This window comes from Asterias amurensis, chromosome 22 (assembly GCF_032118995.1).
Source record: "Asterias amurensis chromosome 22, ASM3211899v1".
NCBI classification, from domain to species: Eukaryota; Metazoa; Echinodermata; class Asteroidea; order Forcipulatida; family Asteriidae; genus Asterias; species Asterias amurensis.
This window is the reverse complement of record NC_092669.1, coordinates 11,238,106-11,255,306: the sequence shown is the minus strand read 5'-3', so window position 1 is coordinate 11,255,306 and position 17,201 is coordinate 11,238,106. Positions and strand designations below refer to the sequence as shown.

Sequence of the window (17,201 nt, the reverse complement as noted above, 5' to 3'; positions counted from 1 at the left end):
AGCAGGAGTAGTCTCAGTATAAACATTTGGATTGCGTCTCTTTCGTTTTCTGTTCTCCGGCTCCTCGGCGACTAGCTCCTCGGCATCCAGAAGCGCTTGTCCTCAAGTTCCTCAGCCTTGTTGATCACGGCCAGCTTAGCCTTCTCCAAGGTTATTTCTATCTTCCCGCAGAACTCAAACTGTTCAATATTGCCTGGCTTCTCAAACTCCTTGGCCTCTAGTTTGTTTCTGAGTTCTTTAATGGAGGTCGATTCCGGTTTCGGGATGGAAATAGCGTCGAAGCGATCATCATAGTAATGTTTAAATTTTTCTTATACTCAAGCAGTATCAATGTGTCTGGTCTCATCGGTTGACATAGTTTTGAAAATTTCGGTTATTATAGTATACGAGCAACACGAGTGTGAACAGCGAAACAGCATCAGTGTTGTGCATATGAGCCTGAAATGAAGGGCGTTGGCCAGCAGAGGGCGTGCTTATACCGTGGTGATTCAAGCGTTACAAATAGGAGCGACACGTAGAAAAGGTTTTGTAACGTAGGAATTTAAGTCCTTTTTGTACAAAACAAAACTACATTTGCAGGAGACCCCAGCCTCTCAGCAGCATAATGGCCAAAACCAGTGTAAAAGTTACGTATAATATTATGCATGTCTAAAGACACGTGTCCTGGAGGTTGAAATAAGATGGTGCGATAATTAATTCACAGGTCTGGGAGTATTTTTTTAAAGCCATTATACACTTTCGGTAATCAGTATTGTCCAAGTCCCACACTTCGTGTATCACAACTTATAAAAGAACAAACCTGTGAAAATTATTTTAGGCTCAATCGGTCATTGGAGTCGGGAGAAAACAACGGGAAAACCCACTCTTGTTTCCGCACGTTTCCCCGGTGTCGTGACGTGTGTTTCCCGTAATTCTCGCTATCGAGATTTGATATTGTTTTAATGTTTTCTCAAAAAGCAAAGCATTTCATTGAATAAAATTTCAAGAGAAGTCTTTCACCATTACCTTCTGTAAACCCTGTAAATTATTTGTAAATCCTGTGAACTTTTGTTTTCTTCTTTTCTGTACCGAAAGTGTATAATGGCTTTAATGCACGAAACAATTTTTTTGAAACACTAAATCCAACCTAGCCTATAACTATATAGGCACATTGTGTCTTCAAACGTTTGCTGTTTTTCCTCCCTTTCTCTACGTGATAGATACATCACTGCGGTGTCTAGTTTGTTATTAAGCTCGTCGGTTCTCCTCTGGAGACTAGCTCTCTTTGATCGTCCCGATAAAGGTGTGTTCCTATAATAGTGGATGAAAAAACAAAAATCAGTGTTTATTGAAGGTCGGACAATAATATCTAAAAGAGCGAAAAATAGTCAGACTAGTTCAAAGCAATTGGTGTATCCTAACAAATCTGTGAAAATGCTGACTCAATTGGTTGTTGAAATTGCATGACTGCGAATAATCTAAGAAAAAACACCCACTTTGCACACCATTGTGTGTGCTTTCGGGAGATGCCGAAAAAATGCTTCAGGTCTGAAGTCTTTCAATATTATTTGACTGAGAATTTATTTCTTTCAAATAAAAATATAATTATTACTTCAGAGGGAGCCATTCCTCATATCAACTGCTCTCCATTGCTCGTTACCAAGTAAGTTTTTTGCTAACAACTATTTTGAGTTATTACCAATAGTGTCTAGTACATTGAGACAATAATACATACGTGAGATTTGTTCCGGCATTTTCCGACTGCGCCTGCTCAGTAACGGTATTGATAAAATTGTGCTGACGGTTCTTCAGCATTTTGTCGCTGGGACCTCTTTGCACATGCGCAGTATGACCGACAGTCGGAAATGACGTCACTTGAGCACGTGATTCATTTGATGATGTCGACAGTGATGAAACTAGTTCCGGTATCGAGAATGTCGAGCTGCGTCCCACCGTCGACTTCGATGAGTTTAGTGTTGAAGTCGACTTAGTATACTCTTGTTCCGATGTCGAGATTGGTGTCAGTGTCGAGTTTGGTTCTAGTGTCGACAATGGTTCCAGTGTCGACTGGAGTGAACTTGTTTCCGACGGCGCCATTGATGAATGTTGTTCATCGGTTTCGCCTATGCAGCAGATAATAACAAAAAGTACAACAATTAATAGCTAAACATGAAAATACTGCAAGGTGTTGCTCATTGGCCATATTCGAATCCGGCGTCGGCTCCAGATTCGGCCCCTCAGGCTAGCTAGGCCCTAGACTTGACTAAAAGGCAGTGGACACTATTGGTAATTACTCAAAATAATTATTAGCACAAAACCTACTTGGTAACGGGTAATGGGTATAGGTTAAACATTGTGGGAAACGGCTCCCTCTGAAGTGGAGTAATTTTCGAGAAAGAAGTAATTTTCCACGAGTTTGTTTTCGAGACCTCAGATTTAGAACTTGAGGTCTCGAAATCAAGCATCTGAAAGCACACGTGTGACAATGGTGTTTTATCTCGCAACCTTGACGCACAATTGAGCTCAAATTTTCACAGGTTTGGTATTTTATGCATATGTTGAGATACAGCAAGTGGGTAGACTGGTCTTTGACAATTACCAATAGTGTCCAGTGTCTTTAAGTCCCAATTCCGTGCCATCCCCAGGAAAATACTGTTTTGTGATGCTCTGCATTCTAAAACCTGTTCTGCATTTTGACGGCGAGCGCGCAGCACGTACTGTGTATGCTACGGGTTGTTTTATAGTAAGTTTGGGTGTACAATGCTTAGGGGCCTCTCACACGAGAATGGGACTTGAATCAAGTCTAGCTAGGTAAGGCCCCTGCGGTTGTTTTAACTGCGTGTGCTTTACATGCTCGAGGCTTCAGACGAGAGAACGAAGCCTGAAGCCGAATCAAAAGCCGAAGCCGTGGTTTCGAAAAAGGCCAATGTCAGTGAGAAAGCAGGCTTTATAGTGACGTCGTCATCACTATGCATCACTACATCAGATCAAGCTATAGAAGTCCATAAAAAAAATAATTGCATGCACCTTTGTGCCTTTCTTTTGAAAACCAAATCTTGCGAATTAATTTAACAATGTGTCATTTTCTACCATAGAGTATATTTTCTTACTTCGTACAACTTTTGTAATAGGTTAAAAAATAGACAACAGTAAAATAATAATGTTGAGATTCCAGTAATCATACCTTCAAGTTTGCTTCTCTTCGGATGATGTTCAGTCTGATCAGTTACATGATGGCTTCGTTTGCCACGGAATAATTCTCCCGTTTGTTCTGCTGTCAAAAAAACAACCACTAACCATCATTATTATCGTTCATTTTGTTTTTGCCTATAACACTATTAACACACAATTGCGCCATTTTGCACTCAGCCTTTCCTCTGTGTGCGATGGCAGAATCAATTAAAGGCAGTGGACACTATTGGTAATTACTCAAAATAATTATCATCATAAAACCTTACTTGGCAACGAGTAATAATAAATAACAATAATAATAATAGTGCCCTCACTATACAAATACAAAACAGAATAAAGTACAATAAATATCTATACAACAATCAATGCCACTGTTACAAGACTAACTAAGTTAGAAATGCTGGGGTGGATTTCACAAAGAGCTGGGACAAGTCCTATCTCGAGTTAGGACGAGATACTAGTCCCACCTCGGGACTATCCATGCAATTTGTATATCTCCTAGGACTAGTCCTAAGATAGGACCAGTCCCAACTCTCCGTAATGGGGAGAGGTTGGTAAAAAATGTAAAACATTGTAAGAAACGGCTCCCTCTGAAGTGCCATAGTTTTCGAGAAAGAGGTAATTTTTCAAGAATTTGATTTCGAGACCTCATACATTTAGAATTAATTTTTTTTTAGGTCTCTAAATCAAGCATCTGAAAGCACTAAACTTCGTTTTTTTTTTCATTATTATATCGCATCTCCGACGACCAATCGAGCTCAAATTTTCACAGGTTTGTTATTTTACGCATTATTATGTTGAGATACAACAAGTGAGAAGACTGGTCTTTGACAATTACCATTAGTGTCCAGTGTGTTTAATAAGGCTATGTAAAAAAAATCTTTTTTTGACGTTGTTAAATTAATCTGTCTCCTCAAAAAATGCCCTGAATCTTTGCCTACGGTAAAAAGCAGAGACATTGAAATTGGGCCCTGTTTTCTATTCAGCCATACCTTCTGACTGCTCTACCATCGGATACGAAGTGCCAGTATTGCTGGTTCTTCCGGCGTTCCGGAGATAAGCAATCCTTCGGGTTCCGTGCCGAACGATCATTCCGGCCGAAGTCTCAAGACACCGCCGGATCACTGTCTCACATCGGTACAAAACCCGTACGATGCGCACGGCTTGTAGCTCCTGTGACGTCATGATCCAGTTGATGACGTTGAGTTGCATCAATTGTTTTATTTCCTCCTCTGTTTTACGGTCCGGGTGTTGACGAAATAAAAAAAATAAAAAAATACGGCAGATGATGAGTAAGAGTTGAAGCACAATGGAAGGTGAACAGAAAACTAGGTTTATAACTATGGCAAACTTTGGGTGCGTCCGTTTAGCTTCCCTGGGTCTACCCCGCGGTGCTCACTCGGGTGAGCCCCTGGCAAGAGCTAAACGAACGACCACTCCCCGCTCTCGTAGTGACGTCGTTTACCTGGGGCCAGCCTCCACAAGCAGGGCACTGGGGGCTGACCTGGGTGAGCCCCTGGAATAACGTCAAAAGCTATTCGAATGCACCGGGGCAGACCGGGGATGACCCTAGCCTTGCTCAAGGCAGTCGCATTATTCGCTCCGAAAAGACGCAGCTGTAAACCCACCCGCCGTATACCCTGTGCATGGTGTGTGCGATCACACCGAATGACCAACCCGTATACACACTGTCACATCGCACGAATACTGTTCACACAAGTCATCGCACTCGTACACCACTAACCGCATGCGGAGGCCGTCAGGCCGACAGCCTTGTCGGATCTGTATCTTCCCGTTTTAATGTGTTGTATTGAAAAAATTCCAATAGTGGACGAAATTGGGGGGGCTCGAGGATATGCTAGTATGCAGCTCATGAATATGTATATCGTTCGTCAGACCTATCAGACAACACAGGATGCGAGGCAAATGAATTATTCATTTTGACGTCCAATCACGCACTTCCCTTATCACGACCTTTGGACCCTATCATGCGTCCGTGGTGGTGGTGTGTGAGGTAAACATGTCTCGTCTTTCGCGGGCATTATGGTAATGAGCTGACCGTGGGAACTCTTCGCTTATTATAGTAATGAGGTCAGTGGCTTCAACACAGATCCTACAAGGCTGTCGGCCTGACGGCCTCCGCATGCGGATAGTGTACGGGGGCATCGTGTCGTGCGATGTTACGCACAGTGAATACGGGTGGGTTTTACGCACAGTGAATACGGGTGGGTTTTTAAACAGCGGCGGTCTTTTTTCGGAGTGAACAATTCGACTGCCTTGAGCAAGGCTAGGATGACCCAGGGAAGCTAAACGAACGCACCCAATAGTTTTGTAACATGATGGGTCGTTCATTGGCCGCCATTTTGACGTCAAACAATGGAAACGTCCACATGGGAAACACGCTGCACACACGGTTCCCAGCCAATGGTATACGATTTTCATTAACATTTTGGACTAAGGGGGCGTCATTATGCAAAAGGTTAGCCTTTTGCCAATGCCAAGCGTGGCTTGGAGAGCCGCGATCCCAATAGACTTGACTCAAGTCCCAATCCCGTGCCATCGCCAGAAAACTATTGTTTTGTGATGCTCTGCATTCCCCAACCTGTTCCGCACGCATTCTAGGGTGCACGGTAACTGCATTTTGACTGTGGGCATGCTTAGGGACCTCTAGCACGAGAACGGGACTTGAATCAAGTCTACGGTCCCAAGAGAATGGAACGGGAGATCACGCACGCGAGTGGCGAAGCATTGCACGAGGATTCGCCACTCGATTCGTGGTCTCCCGTCCCCGCGGATCTCCAAGCCACAAAAGCCTTGACAAAAGGCTAGCAAAAAGTACATTCCTCGATGGAACATGTCCAAAGGTCAAAATATCCCGCAAGAATGATCAATATTAGTCTTGTGGTACCATTTGTGACTGCTAAATATTGTTGTTTGGATTCAAGCTACTTTCGGCTACATTGGTCGCCAATGCCGATTTTGGGCTTGCGTCCAATTTAGAGTAAACATAAAAAGTCTTGCTTATTATTCACCGTTATTCCTTGTAGAATCGTCCACGATGGCTATAATAGGTGTGTTCACATTGGGTCCAAATCTGGTCAGGTATTCAATCAAATCAATGATAGTTAGTGTGTTATCAATCTTGTTTTTTTAATTTTATTTTAAAATAACGTAATTTTTGTGAAAAACTTTATGTCCTTTCTACATGTCCTTTTTAAGGGTAGAGGCTACATCATGATTGTTTATTGATAGTTTTCTTATTATGTAAACATCATTTAATAGTTTGATTTTATTGTGCTGGTTGTTGTTGTTGTTGTTGTCGTCGTCGCCGCCGCTGTCGTCGTTGCGTCGTCGTTAGAGTTTTTTTTTTTTTTTTTTTTTTTTTTTTTTAACTTGCTGAGATGGGGGACCTATCCCAATAATATTCTCATTCTCCTGTGAACAAGAGACAGTAACTTTACCTGAGCCTTTGAACCCAAGTGCTGCACGCTCCTTGGTATACTTTAATGGCGTCCGGCAAGAGAAAGATGGCTCTAGACTGGTACTTGTCGCAAATGGAGTATGGGTTTAAAGAGTTGGGTATCTGAAACATTTCAAGACACCACAAACACAGCTTAATAGGGCTTTGTCGCACGTGGCATTCTCCGAATACAATAACATTTCAGAGTCCATTGTGCACTCATGAAAGTAGTTCCAGTCTGATGTCCCATCCATGTACGCAAAATATAGTAGACATAAGTCTTGAGCTTGTTAGCCTTTTGTCAAGACCTTTGCGGCTTGAGAGAGGCGCGATCCATATAGACTAGAACGTCTCTCACTTTTGATCGCGGGCTCTCCAAGCTACCAAGGTCTTGACAAAAGAATACGAGCGTATTCAGATCGTGAGTCCCGTTACTTTAGACTGGCCCAGTTTGTTTTCTACGCAACGCCTTATAAAAAAGCGATGGACGTTTGGAACAAGCTATTTTGAGGTATGCTGAACCATTCTCCATGAGTGAACCCGGCCATACATAATTTTGACACTATTTTTTTGGTTTGGGTATTGTATACACCCAAACCAAAGAGTGCATTCATGTAGTGTCCGCCATCCTTCGAAAAGGCTAATGCCGAACAATGGCGCGAGACTTGCACATCTAAAAATACTTCTTCTGTCCGTTGCCGCTCTGCTGAGCACCTCGAACGCACACAATGGACGCTAAGGATGTTGATCTATGTCCTTACTCTGAGCAGACGGCATCTATCAATCTTTGAGATTTCACGTCCAAGTTTCATCCAGACTCCATCGTCTCCAATGGCAACAAGATTGTAGTTTGCAGAACTGTTGGGCATTGTTGGCCGTCTGATGGAAGTTCAATAAAAACGGGTAAAAGTTTTTTTGTGAAGAAAACTAAATAAATAGTCAACTTCCGGGTATAACCAACCATGTGTAAAATATATTTTGTGTTGGCTCTGAGAAGAGCCGGTTTGGTCTCGACGTTTCGAACAGTATAAGCCTATACTCAGCTCGTCTTCAGGAAAGTCTTCAAGTTATTTTGTTTGTTCGATAGCTCTGCCTTTCCTCTGTATAGACAATGTGACCTATGTTTACATTTAAACCGCCCTCTGTTGAAAAACTCTGTATACGTCATGTTTCGCCGGGCAAAAAGACACGTAGTCATGGTAAGATTGCATACACTTTCTAGCTGGCTGCCAAAACACAAAGGTTTTGCCCGGCGGTATGCGCGCGAATCATGTTATGGTTTTCGAGTGACGTCAGAGGTCACATCGTCTATAGTATAAACAAATATTAGAAAGAGCAAAAAGTGGCAGCAGAGTTAATGTGCTTTCTTCAATCATTCACACTGTTTACCATCATTTTTGCAAAATTTAATCCAAACGCAAATCGGAAACTTAAGGCCCCGATGTTCTTTTGTTTTAACCACACTTGGCACGACACCGTTTATGGTACTTTGTGACAAGGGAAATAAGGAAAACCGGGGCTGGATTTCACAAAGGTAGTCCTAACTTGGGACCAGTCCTATGAAGCAATGCTAAGAGATAAGACTGGTCCTAAGGTAGGACCAGTAACTTATCCTAACTTAGGACTGGTCCTATCTCTTAGCATTGCCTAGGACTAGTCCTAAGTTAGGACTACCTTTGTGAAATCCACCCCAGAGCTAGTAAGCCTCTCTGGCCGTGTAATGCCAAGCATGTTGGAATGCCCTCCCAAGCCAGATCCTCAAGCTCTCATCCATCGGGTCTTGAAGGGGGCGGTTGGTTGGAGCAAACACTGTTTAGCTACCTCCCAACCTTGTACTTGCACCTTGTACAAAAAAAAGCACCTGCAACACTTGGCACCGCATATTAGCAACTATCCTTGGTGTTTACATCCTGACTGAAGGACTATGTCATGCATGGTATCGAAGTAGATGATGTGAATAAATAAAGCACACCTATACAATTTTAGCATAATCATCAAAGAGTTGTATGGGTCTACTCACGTTTTTAAGAGTTGGTGTCCTTCTTCTCTCTATGCTGTTGAATGGAATGATCATAACTCCCTATGTTTGTATACAAAACTGTTGAGCGGTTGTTTTGTTTGTTTGATAATGTTTTGTTTTTAAGTTGTCATAGATTTCAAAAAGTCTTCTATGACATCACTGTTCCTGCCTGACGCGTGCGCCAACTGCGCGCGATTTATTACTTCTTTTGATCCAACGAGGGCGCCAGACTCCGTTAGCGGCTAGTTTTGCGAGAGGGCGCGCTTCATGTGTCGAAATCCTCGTGTGTGGGTTTTTGTTTCATTACATTTTCGTCCAAGATTGTGGCTTAAAAATGAGTCTCCCGGCTTTTATCGATGTCGCTGAACAGGAACAGGTCGGTATTTAATGTGAATTGAATCAAATTGTGTAATCAAAATAACCCCAACCTTTCTGTATGATTGAGAAAATCCGGTTTAATTTATTGGAAAAAAAAATTCTCACGTAATTGATGCAATGAATTTTTACATGTATATTGTAATGTATCTGTATGCGGTCGCTTTGATCGCAATTAGCTGATCATGAGTCGAGCGCTGGCTGCTGATTCAACATTCTGGAACGGCTGCATGCTGCATCATCATCATCATCCCATTCCCATCCCATTTATTATTTATTTTTTGGAAAAGTGTCCGTGTCACGCCACCACTTTTTCATTTGATATGAAACAATATAGTACAACTACAATATCTAATTTACCTCTTAGTCTTATTATAGAGATCCCTTTTTGTAAAAATGAGTGAAAAAGTGGTGACGTGATACGGAAAGTTATCCTGTTTTTACTCCACTTTTTATTTCAGAAAAAAATGTCTGTATATCGTAGATCTATTTTTTTTCATTTATATTAATATGTTATGGTGAAATAAAATATTAGCCTATCTAACCATTAATGATAAATTACTTTTTTTTTAAATTAGTGAAAAAGTGTGGTGGCAGGATACGGAAAATTTTCAATAATTTCAAATAATCATTTTTGTTTTCTCAAGTTATGGTTCCATATGAATGCCCACCCACCAGGCAACAGTTTTGAAAAATCCTGAGAGAGCCCTACGCTAGATTATAGAAAATAGATAAAACTTAAAATTGAGTGGCTTTGTTTTTCGTTATCTTTTGTTTTCTTCCATTGTTTTTAAAGGGTGTATGTACTTTTTGTAGGACAAAAAAACACAATGTCCATAGATTTACACTAAACTTACACAGTTTGAAGATAATGATAGTAGAAAGCTTCCCTGAAAATATTACGTGCTGAGGTGCTGTAGTTTTGGGGAAATGGGTAAACAATGTCATGAAAATAATTTTCGTCTCATGAGATCAAAGTTATTTTAGGCATTTACAAAGTACTTTCATGACACTGTTTTACTCATTTCTCAAGAACTACAGCACCTCAGTAAGTAATATTTGAAGGGAAGCTTTCCACTATCATTATCTTCAAACCCTGTAAGTTGAATGTAAATCTATGGACATTTTGAAAAAGTACCAGAATCCTTTAAACTCCGCCCTAATTTTCATTAACTCAGGCAATGGAGCTGAGGTCCTTCCTGAAGTCTCAAGGCGCCGATATATCAGAAGACCCAACAGAACAAACGATTGAAGATGATTTAGAAAAGATCATCCAATCCGCTGATGTCATCTGGAAATTGACCGATTCCGCAGGTAAATATTTGCCCCCCATTTTGACCTTTAAACAGAATAAGGTTTCAATAATGTGAAATATGGAGAGAAAAAAGGTTTCTTAATTTTTTTAACTTTTTTTCTTTTGCTGTTGTCAGAGATTGAAGGCGTCTTCAACAGTATCTTATCGTTACTGATCTACCAACCCCCGGAGTGTCTCAACCAGCTCGGGAAACTTCTCAGCGACCATTTAGTCTCGGCCGGAGAGGAATATGCAGAGGCTAAATTAAGAATGTAATTATAATTTTGCTTGTAATTACTCAAAATAATTGTTAGCATAAAAACTTGCTTGGTAACGAGCATTGGAGAGCTGTTAAAGACTACTCCATGCACCCTGACTCTGGAATGGACTTTCATACACAATGCATCCAGTGCTCCTCTTTCTCGGATTCTATTAAGAAGGCTGTGTAAACTCATTTATTTGAACATTTACCTCATGTTTAACTGTGTTATTTTGGTTAGTGTTTTCTAGACTCTGTGTATCTATCTTTGATGAGTAAGAGCGCTCTATAGATGTAATTATTGTATTGTATTGTAAAACATACTAAAGCCTGCACCATGTGAACTCGTACATGTAAGTCTGTCCTTTTACTAAATCAGATGTTCCTTCTTCTTTTCCATGAACCAAATATCATGCCTGTTAATGTTAAAGGAACACCTTGCTTTGGATCGGACGACTTGGTCTATAAAAAGCGTTTATAACCGTTTGTTATAAATTGTATATGGTTGGAAAGATGTTTTAAAAGTAGAATACAATGATCCACACAAATTTGCCTCGAAATTGCGTGGTTTTCATTTAACTTTGCGAACTAACACGGTCGGCCATTTATGGGAGTCAAAAATTTGACTCCCATAAATGGCCGACCGTGTTCGTCGACAAGGTAAAGGGAAAACCGTGCAATTTCGAGGCGTGTTTGTGTGGATCATTGTATTCTACTTTTAAAACATCTTTCTAACCATAAGCATTTCATAACAAACGGTTTCAAACGCTTTTAATAGACCAACTCGTCCGATCCAAGGCAACATGTTCCTTTAAAGCCTACACCATGTCAACAAGTACATGTAAGTTAGTCCTTGTACTAAATCAGATGGTTCTACTTCTTTTCCTTGAACCAAATATCATGCCTGTTCATATTAAGTTTACTTCAATGAAATATTTATAATATCAAATGTTATGATCACGCCCTGCAGACTCAGTAACTTATTTTACGGCGTCGGAGTAGAGAACTTACTTTGCCATCACATCTACTGCTGTATGTTGAAGGTTGCCGCCCGAGGGAAAAACGCAGATCACGTCGAGACGGAGCTGGAAGTGGTAAGAACACCTCCATCTTTGTAGACATCATACAGTTCTTTAAAGGCACTGAACACTATTGGTAATTACTCAAAATAGTTGTTAGCGTAAAAACTTACATGGTAACGAGCAGTGGAGAGTTGTTGATAGTATAAAACATTGTGAGGAAGGGCTCCCGCTGAAGTAATGTAGGCTTTGAGAAAGAAAGAATTTCTCACTAAAATTATCAAGATAGCCCATTACTTTCCTTCTCTGTTTTACTTCTCAGGTAAAGAAATGGATTAAGAAGTGGGACTTAAACCGTGACCAGACGACGACCATCTTACGGCTGCTGTACGAAGCTCTTAAAGAAGGCAAACAGACGTAAGTTGCCTATAAACTCCCCCCAACCCCTCCACCCACTTTATTATTCATGGTTAGATTCTGCGACAATGTACGAGCGAAATGCATTCAGTATTCGTTTTATCACTCACACATAAGCTCTTTTCACACTACTCCATTTCCCAGGGTTGCCCCCATGGACTGACAGCCAGCCTTTTCACACTATGAGCGCTTTTACTCGGTCCTCTCTCAGCTGTTTGCCTCGGCAAGTGGCCATACCTCGGGGAATAACCACTCAAGAGTAGGGATTAAAGCAGTAAAATCCTTCGGTATTATGATTAAGCTTGGGCGATATCGACTTATTTTATTCACGATATATCGCCGACAATATATCGCCATATTCGATATAATCGCTATTAATGAAATTTGACATCATCAGTCTTAAAACTCCAAGTGAAAGTTGTAGAAGAGACAGTCCTAGTATAAGAGAGGTGTTCTAATGACCTATTCTTCTGGTTTTACTCCAAATCTATGGGGTATCAGCTAGCAAATACATCGCGATATTTAATCGATATATCGCAATTATCGCGATTATCGCGATTATCGCGATATATCGATACTTCGATTGAAACCAAATCCATCCGACATCGAAATCGTGTCCAAATTAATATCGCGATATTCGATAATATCGTGATATCGCCCAAGCTTAATTATGATACTACCTGGGAAGGGGCCACAGAGGAATCACCTGAAGCGGATGCGACTTTTTATTGCAAATATCAAGTAACAAATCAAAAGGGGAGACTTACATTACCATGTCTACTACTTTGGGGTTGTTTATAAACCAAGAGAAAATTACTTGTAACATTTTGTAATCAAATAATAATGTAATAATAATAACTTGGTTTTGTTTGTAGCGAATTGTCCATCAATGTTATGGTGGACCTGTTGGGTACCTATACTGAGGATAACGCCTCTCAGGCAAACCTTTTATCCAGTTTATAATCTTGGTTTTTTTTTGTTGTAACTCTGTTTGTTTGTTTTTTTCTTCGGTCAAATAAATGATAAATGTAATAATAATAACTTGGTTTTGTTTGTAGCGAATTGTCCAACAAAGCAATGGTTGACCTGTTGGGTACCTACATTGAGGATAACGCCTCTCAGGCAAACCTTTTATCCAGTTTATATTCTTGTTTTTTTTTTTTTGTAACTCTGTTTGTTTGTTTTTTTCTTCGGTCAAATAAATGATAAATGTAATAGTAATAACTTGGTTTTGTTTGTAGCGAATTGTCCATCAATGTTATGGTGGACCTGTTGGGTACCTATACTGAGGATAACGCCTCTCAGGCAAACCTTTTATCCAGTTTATAATCTTGGTTTTTTTTTTGTTGTAACTCTGTTTGTTTGTTTTTTTCTTCGGTCAAATAAATGATAAATGTAATAATAATAACTTGGTTTTGTTTGTAGCGAATCGTCCAACAAGGTTATGGTGGAACTGTTGGGGACCTATACTGAGGACAACGCGTCTCAGGCTCGGGAAGAAGCTCATAGGTGCATCGTTAACTCCCTGTCCGACCCCAAGATCTTCCTCTTCGATCACCTCCTCACGCTCAGACCGGTCAAGTTCCTGGAGGGCGAGCTGATCCATGAGGTAAGATGACTATAATTATAAAGGACATAACTTAGAATCGAACCCAAGACCTTTTTCAAATTAAGAGCAGATGTCGTACCAACTAGACCATCGAGCTAGCCCGCATTGTGACACTGTCTAGAAAATCCTGTTCTATCACCCCTGTTCTGAAACAACTACACTGGCTCCCTATCTCTCAACGAATCATCTTCAAGCTGATGCTCATTGTCCACAAAGCTCTAAATGGCAAGGCTCCCCACTATATTTCTGAACTGCTTCAAGTTTACACTCCATCAAGGAATCTTGGATCAAGTTCCATGCTTCTCCTCATTGAACCCATGCTTCTCCTCATTGAACACTCATGGGGTGACAGGTCTTTTTCTTCAGCCGCGCCACGCATCTGGAACTCTCTACCACTTAATCTTCGTTCTTGTGTTTGTACCTCAAAATTCAAGTCTCTTCTCAAAACTTATCTTATGTCACAGGTTTTCAATGACTAATTTTATTGTGTCTGTTTTTCTTTGTGTTGTGTTTTGTTTTTGTTTTGTTTTTGGTTTTACCTTGAACACCCAGCAGGGTGGATATGTGCGCATTACAAGTCTTATTATTATTATTATTATTATTATTATTATTATTATTATTATTTTTATTATTATTATTATTATTATTATTATTATTATTGTGGTAGAGGCAGTTGGAATCCTTGGCAGGGGTACAGCAATTAAATACTATCTCATTAATTTTTTCAACACTCAACACAATTGAAAGATGTTTCAAGATTTTAAACATTGATTACTCTGAACAGCCCTAAGTCTTTATTTTGTTTGTTCCGATTTTTGTTCCCAAACACAGCTTCTGAACATTTTTGTTTCGGGCAAACTTGAGGACTACATGACCTTCTTCAAGAACAACCAGGATTTCATCATGACACTGGGTAAGACATTCATGACAACTTTGGCCTTCTTTATTTTCATAGCGCCTATAACTAAAAATGTATCTCGTATCGGATGATTTGTGTGAATCGTAGTGCAAGAAACAACGCATACCAGCGGTGACTTGTTATGTACACAGCACGTTGCATATGACAAACTGTACAAGTTTTTATTTTTTATTTTTTCAAACACACATTTATTTTCATACTTCCATTAAAAGTATTAACAATTACGTAGATGTATTATGTGGAGTAAACCAAAAGTATCATCAAGTAACAGTAAACATAAATGTAAATTAATTGGGTCGATAACTTATTGTAGTTTGCGTTTAAAATGTTGTGGTTGGTTTGCGAATGTAGGTTTATCACACGAGCAGAACTTGCAGAAAATGCGCATCTTATCGTTTGTGAGCATGGCCATCGATCAGAAGGAGATTCCATTCTCAACGATCGAGAACGAACTCAAGATAGAGACGGAGCAGGTCGAGGGATTCATCATTGAGGGTGAGTGTTGCGTGTTGTTTATTATATCGAAGCTAATTTCTTCCTTTTTAAAGCAATTTTTTTTCCAATGGATTTTTCTTTAAAGCCATTGTACACTTTCGGTAAACAGTATTGTCCAAAGGCCCACACTTCGTGTATCACAACATATATATAAAATAACAAACATGTGAAAATTTAGGCTCAATCGGTCATCGGGAGAAAATACGGGTAAACCCATACCTTGTTTCCGCACGTTTAGCATGTGTTTAAAATAAATCCGTAATTCTCGCGTTCGAGAATTGTTATTGTGGTAATGTTTTCTCAAAAGGTAAAGCATTACATGGAACAATATTTCAAAAAACTTCTTTCACCATTACCTTCTGTAAAACCTGTAAGTTATTTGTAAATCTGTGAACTGTATTTTTTTCTTTCTGTTCCGAAGGTGTATAATTCGCTCTGATTATAAGTTTGTCAATGTGCCTGTTTCATGTCTATTGAGACTGACACTTTCATGTCATTGGACGTTTGTAATTTGTTTATCTTGGGTGCGTTTTGGTGGTCGTAACCAATAGCTGTTTCGGTTGAATTTGCCATTGGTTAACCACTGGCGAGTGAACGAAACTGTTGTTGGTTACTACCGCCAAAACGCACCCCTGATATAGTGTTTCTAATTTTTTTTTTTTTCCTCACGTTTTGTATTTGCAGTTGTAAAAACCAAAATGGTGCGAGCTCGCATTGACCAGCTACAGAAGAAGATCACAATCAAGTAAGTTACGTGTCAAAAAGCATGGCATATTGCTTATTGCTTAACATTGTTCTGCCAAGCAGAAATGAGAAGGATACCAGTCACAAATTGTACTTGTTACATGGTAGTTTGGCTGGTAACCTTGTTCTGGTAAGCGTAATTTTGTCATTTTATGGAATAGGCGCAATATACATCATTATTAATTATTATTATTTTTAAAGATTAAATTTTCTTTTTAAGAGATTTCCGTTTTTTTTTTTCCTCCATCCACAGCTACGTGTTGTTACGCACCTTCGGCAAACAGCAATGGCAGCAGTTGAGGGAACACCTGACCAACTGGCAACAAAACCTGAGCCTCGTCCAATCACGGATGGAGAAGATTGTTCCTGCGCCCCTCCCTTGAAAAAATATAGCCCCTCCCCCTATTTCTTGTTTGGATTTCAGGGCCCAACTTCATAAAGCTGTTATAGCAGCAAATACTGCTTGACAAATTTCTTTGCTAAGCAAATTTTTTTATCAATTTGGTGGTAACCTGTTTTTGTTAAGCAATACTTTTCTGTGCTTAGTTAAAACTGAGTGGGGCACCAGTCAAACAATATTAACCTATTGTAATTTCGGCTGGTGTTTTGTTAAGCAATACTGTGCTTACAGGCTTTATGAAATTGGGCCCAGATTGGAGTAGACATTGTTGCACTGACTAAGCATGACTGGTCAAAAATAGTCAATAGAGGGCAGTATTTGTGAATGACCCCTTTGTGTTTTTCGTCACAAACACACAGAAGTAGACTTTGGTCAAAACTGAGGGCACAGCCTCTGCTTGACTCAGGCCTTGGTGCCCCATAGACTTAATGTTTGTTTTAATTTGTAGAAATATCCCCCATCACAGAGGCCACAGCTTCTGTTGCCCCATGGCCGGTTGCCCCTGGTCTTGGCCTTTGTGCCCCTTTAATAATTTCCCTGGGAGAAAACACTGTAATGTTTTCCAATGAAAGTACCCTTTGCAATATGAAAATGGCCTTGCCCTCTCGAAAGTTCCAGGTATGGTACTGCTTTAGACCCTTCTTTGGTTATACTCTAAATGTAATTGCCATTCTCGAGTATCACATTGCTTAGTTGGGCAAAACCCTGTTTTTAACAAAACATCTATATTTTGTGTTTATGTTCTGCTGGATATTTCAATTGAATCATAAGCGATATTTGAAATAAACTGAAAGTACTATTGTACGTTAATGACCCCCCCCCCCCCAATACTATTGTCAAGTATTGTGGTATCACAAGAGAGAAGTGTATAGACTGTCGCAAGTCTAGCGCGTATTCGAACATTGGAGCCCGTGAAATTGAGTAATTTTTGTTTTCCTTTGGTCTACCCCCCATCTGTAAAATGAAGTTGAAAAAACAGTCTATTGTCAACAAATAAACACTTAAACCAAGAAATGTAA

At 40.0% G+C, this 17,201-nt stretch overlaps 2 protein-coding genes across 2 annotated transcripts; one reads left to right on the top strand and one right to left on the bottom strand.

Annotated features, from left to right (window-relative positions):
* Positions 1 to 71: 71 nt before the first annotated feature.
* Positions 72 to 8,792, bottom strand: LOC139954080 (uncharacterized). Its single transcript, XM_071953741.1, has 9 exons — positions 8,652 to 8,792; positions 7,393 to 7,510; positions 6,633 to 6,754; positions 6,204 to 6,265; positions 4,164 to 4,403; positions 3,164 to 3,253; positions 1,715 to 2,102; positions 1,127 to 1,290; positions 72 to 235 (listed from the first exon to the last, which is right to left on the bottom strand). Exons 2-9 carry the CDS (start codon positions 7,498 to 7,500, stop codon positions 72 to 74), a joined length of 1,338 nt encoding a protein of 445 aa, XP_071809842.1. The 5' UTR covers positions 7,501 to 7,510; positions 8,652 to 8,792.
* Positions 8,793 to 8,913: 121 nt separating this feature from the next.
* LOC139953712 (eukaryotic translation initiation factor 3 subunit M-like) lies at positions 8,914 to 17,196 on the top strand. The gene is made up of 10 exons (XM_071953235.1): positions 8,914 to 9,027; positions 10,205 to 10,340; positions 10,457 to 10,592; positions 11,550 to 11,673; positions 11,921 to 12,015; positions 13,441 to 13,624; positions 14,456 to 14,537; positions 14,895 to 15,038; positions 15,723 to 15,783; positions 16,036 to 17,196. Exons 1-10 carry the CDS (start codon positions 8,986 to 8,988, stop codon positions 16,163 to 16,165), a joined length of 1,134 nt encoding a protein of 377 aa, XP_071809336.1. The 5' UTR covers positions 8,914 to 8,985; the 3' UTR covers positions 16,166 to 17,196.
* The last annotated feature ends 5 nt before the right edge of the window (positions 17,197 to 17,201 follow it).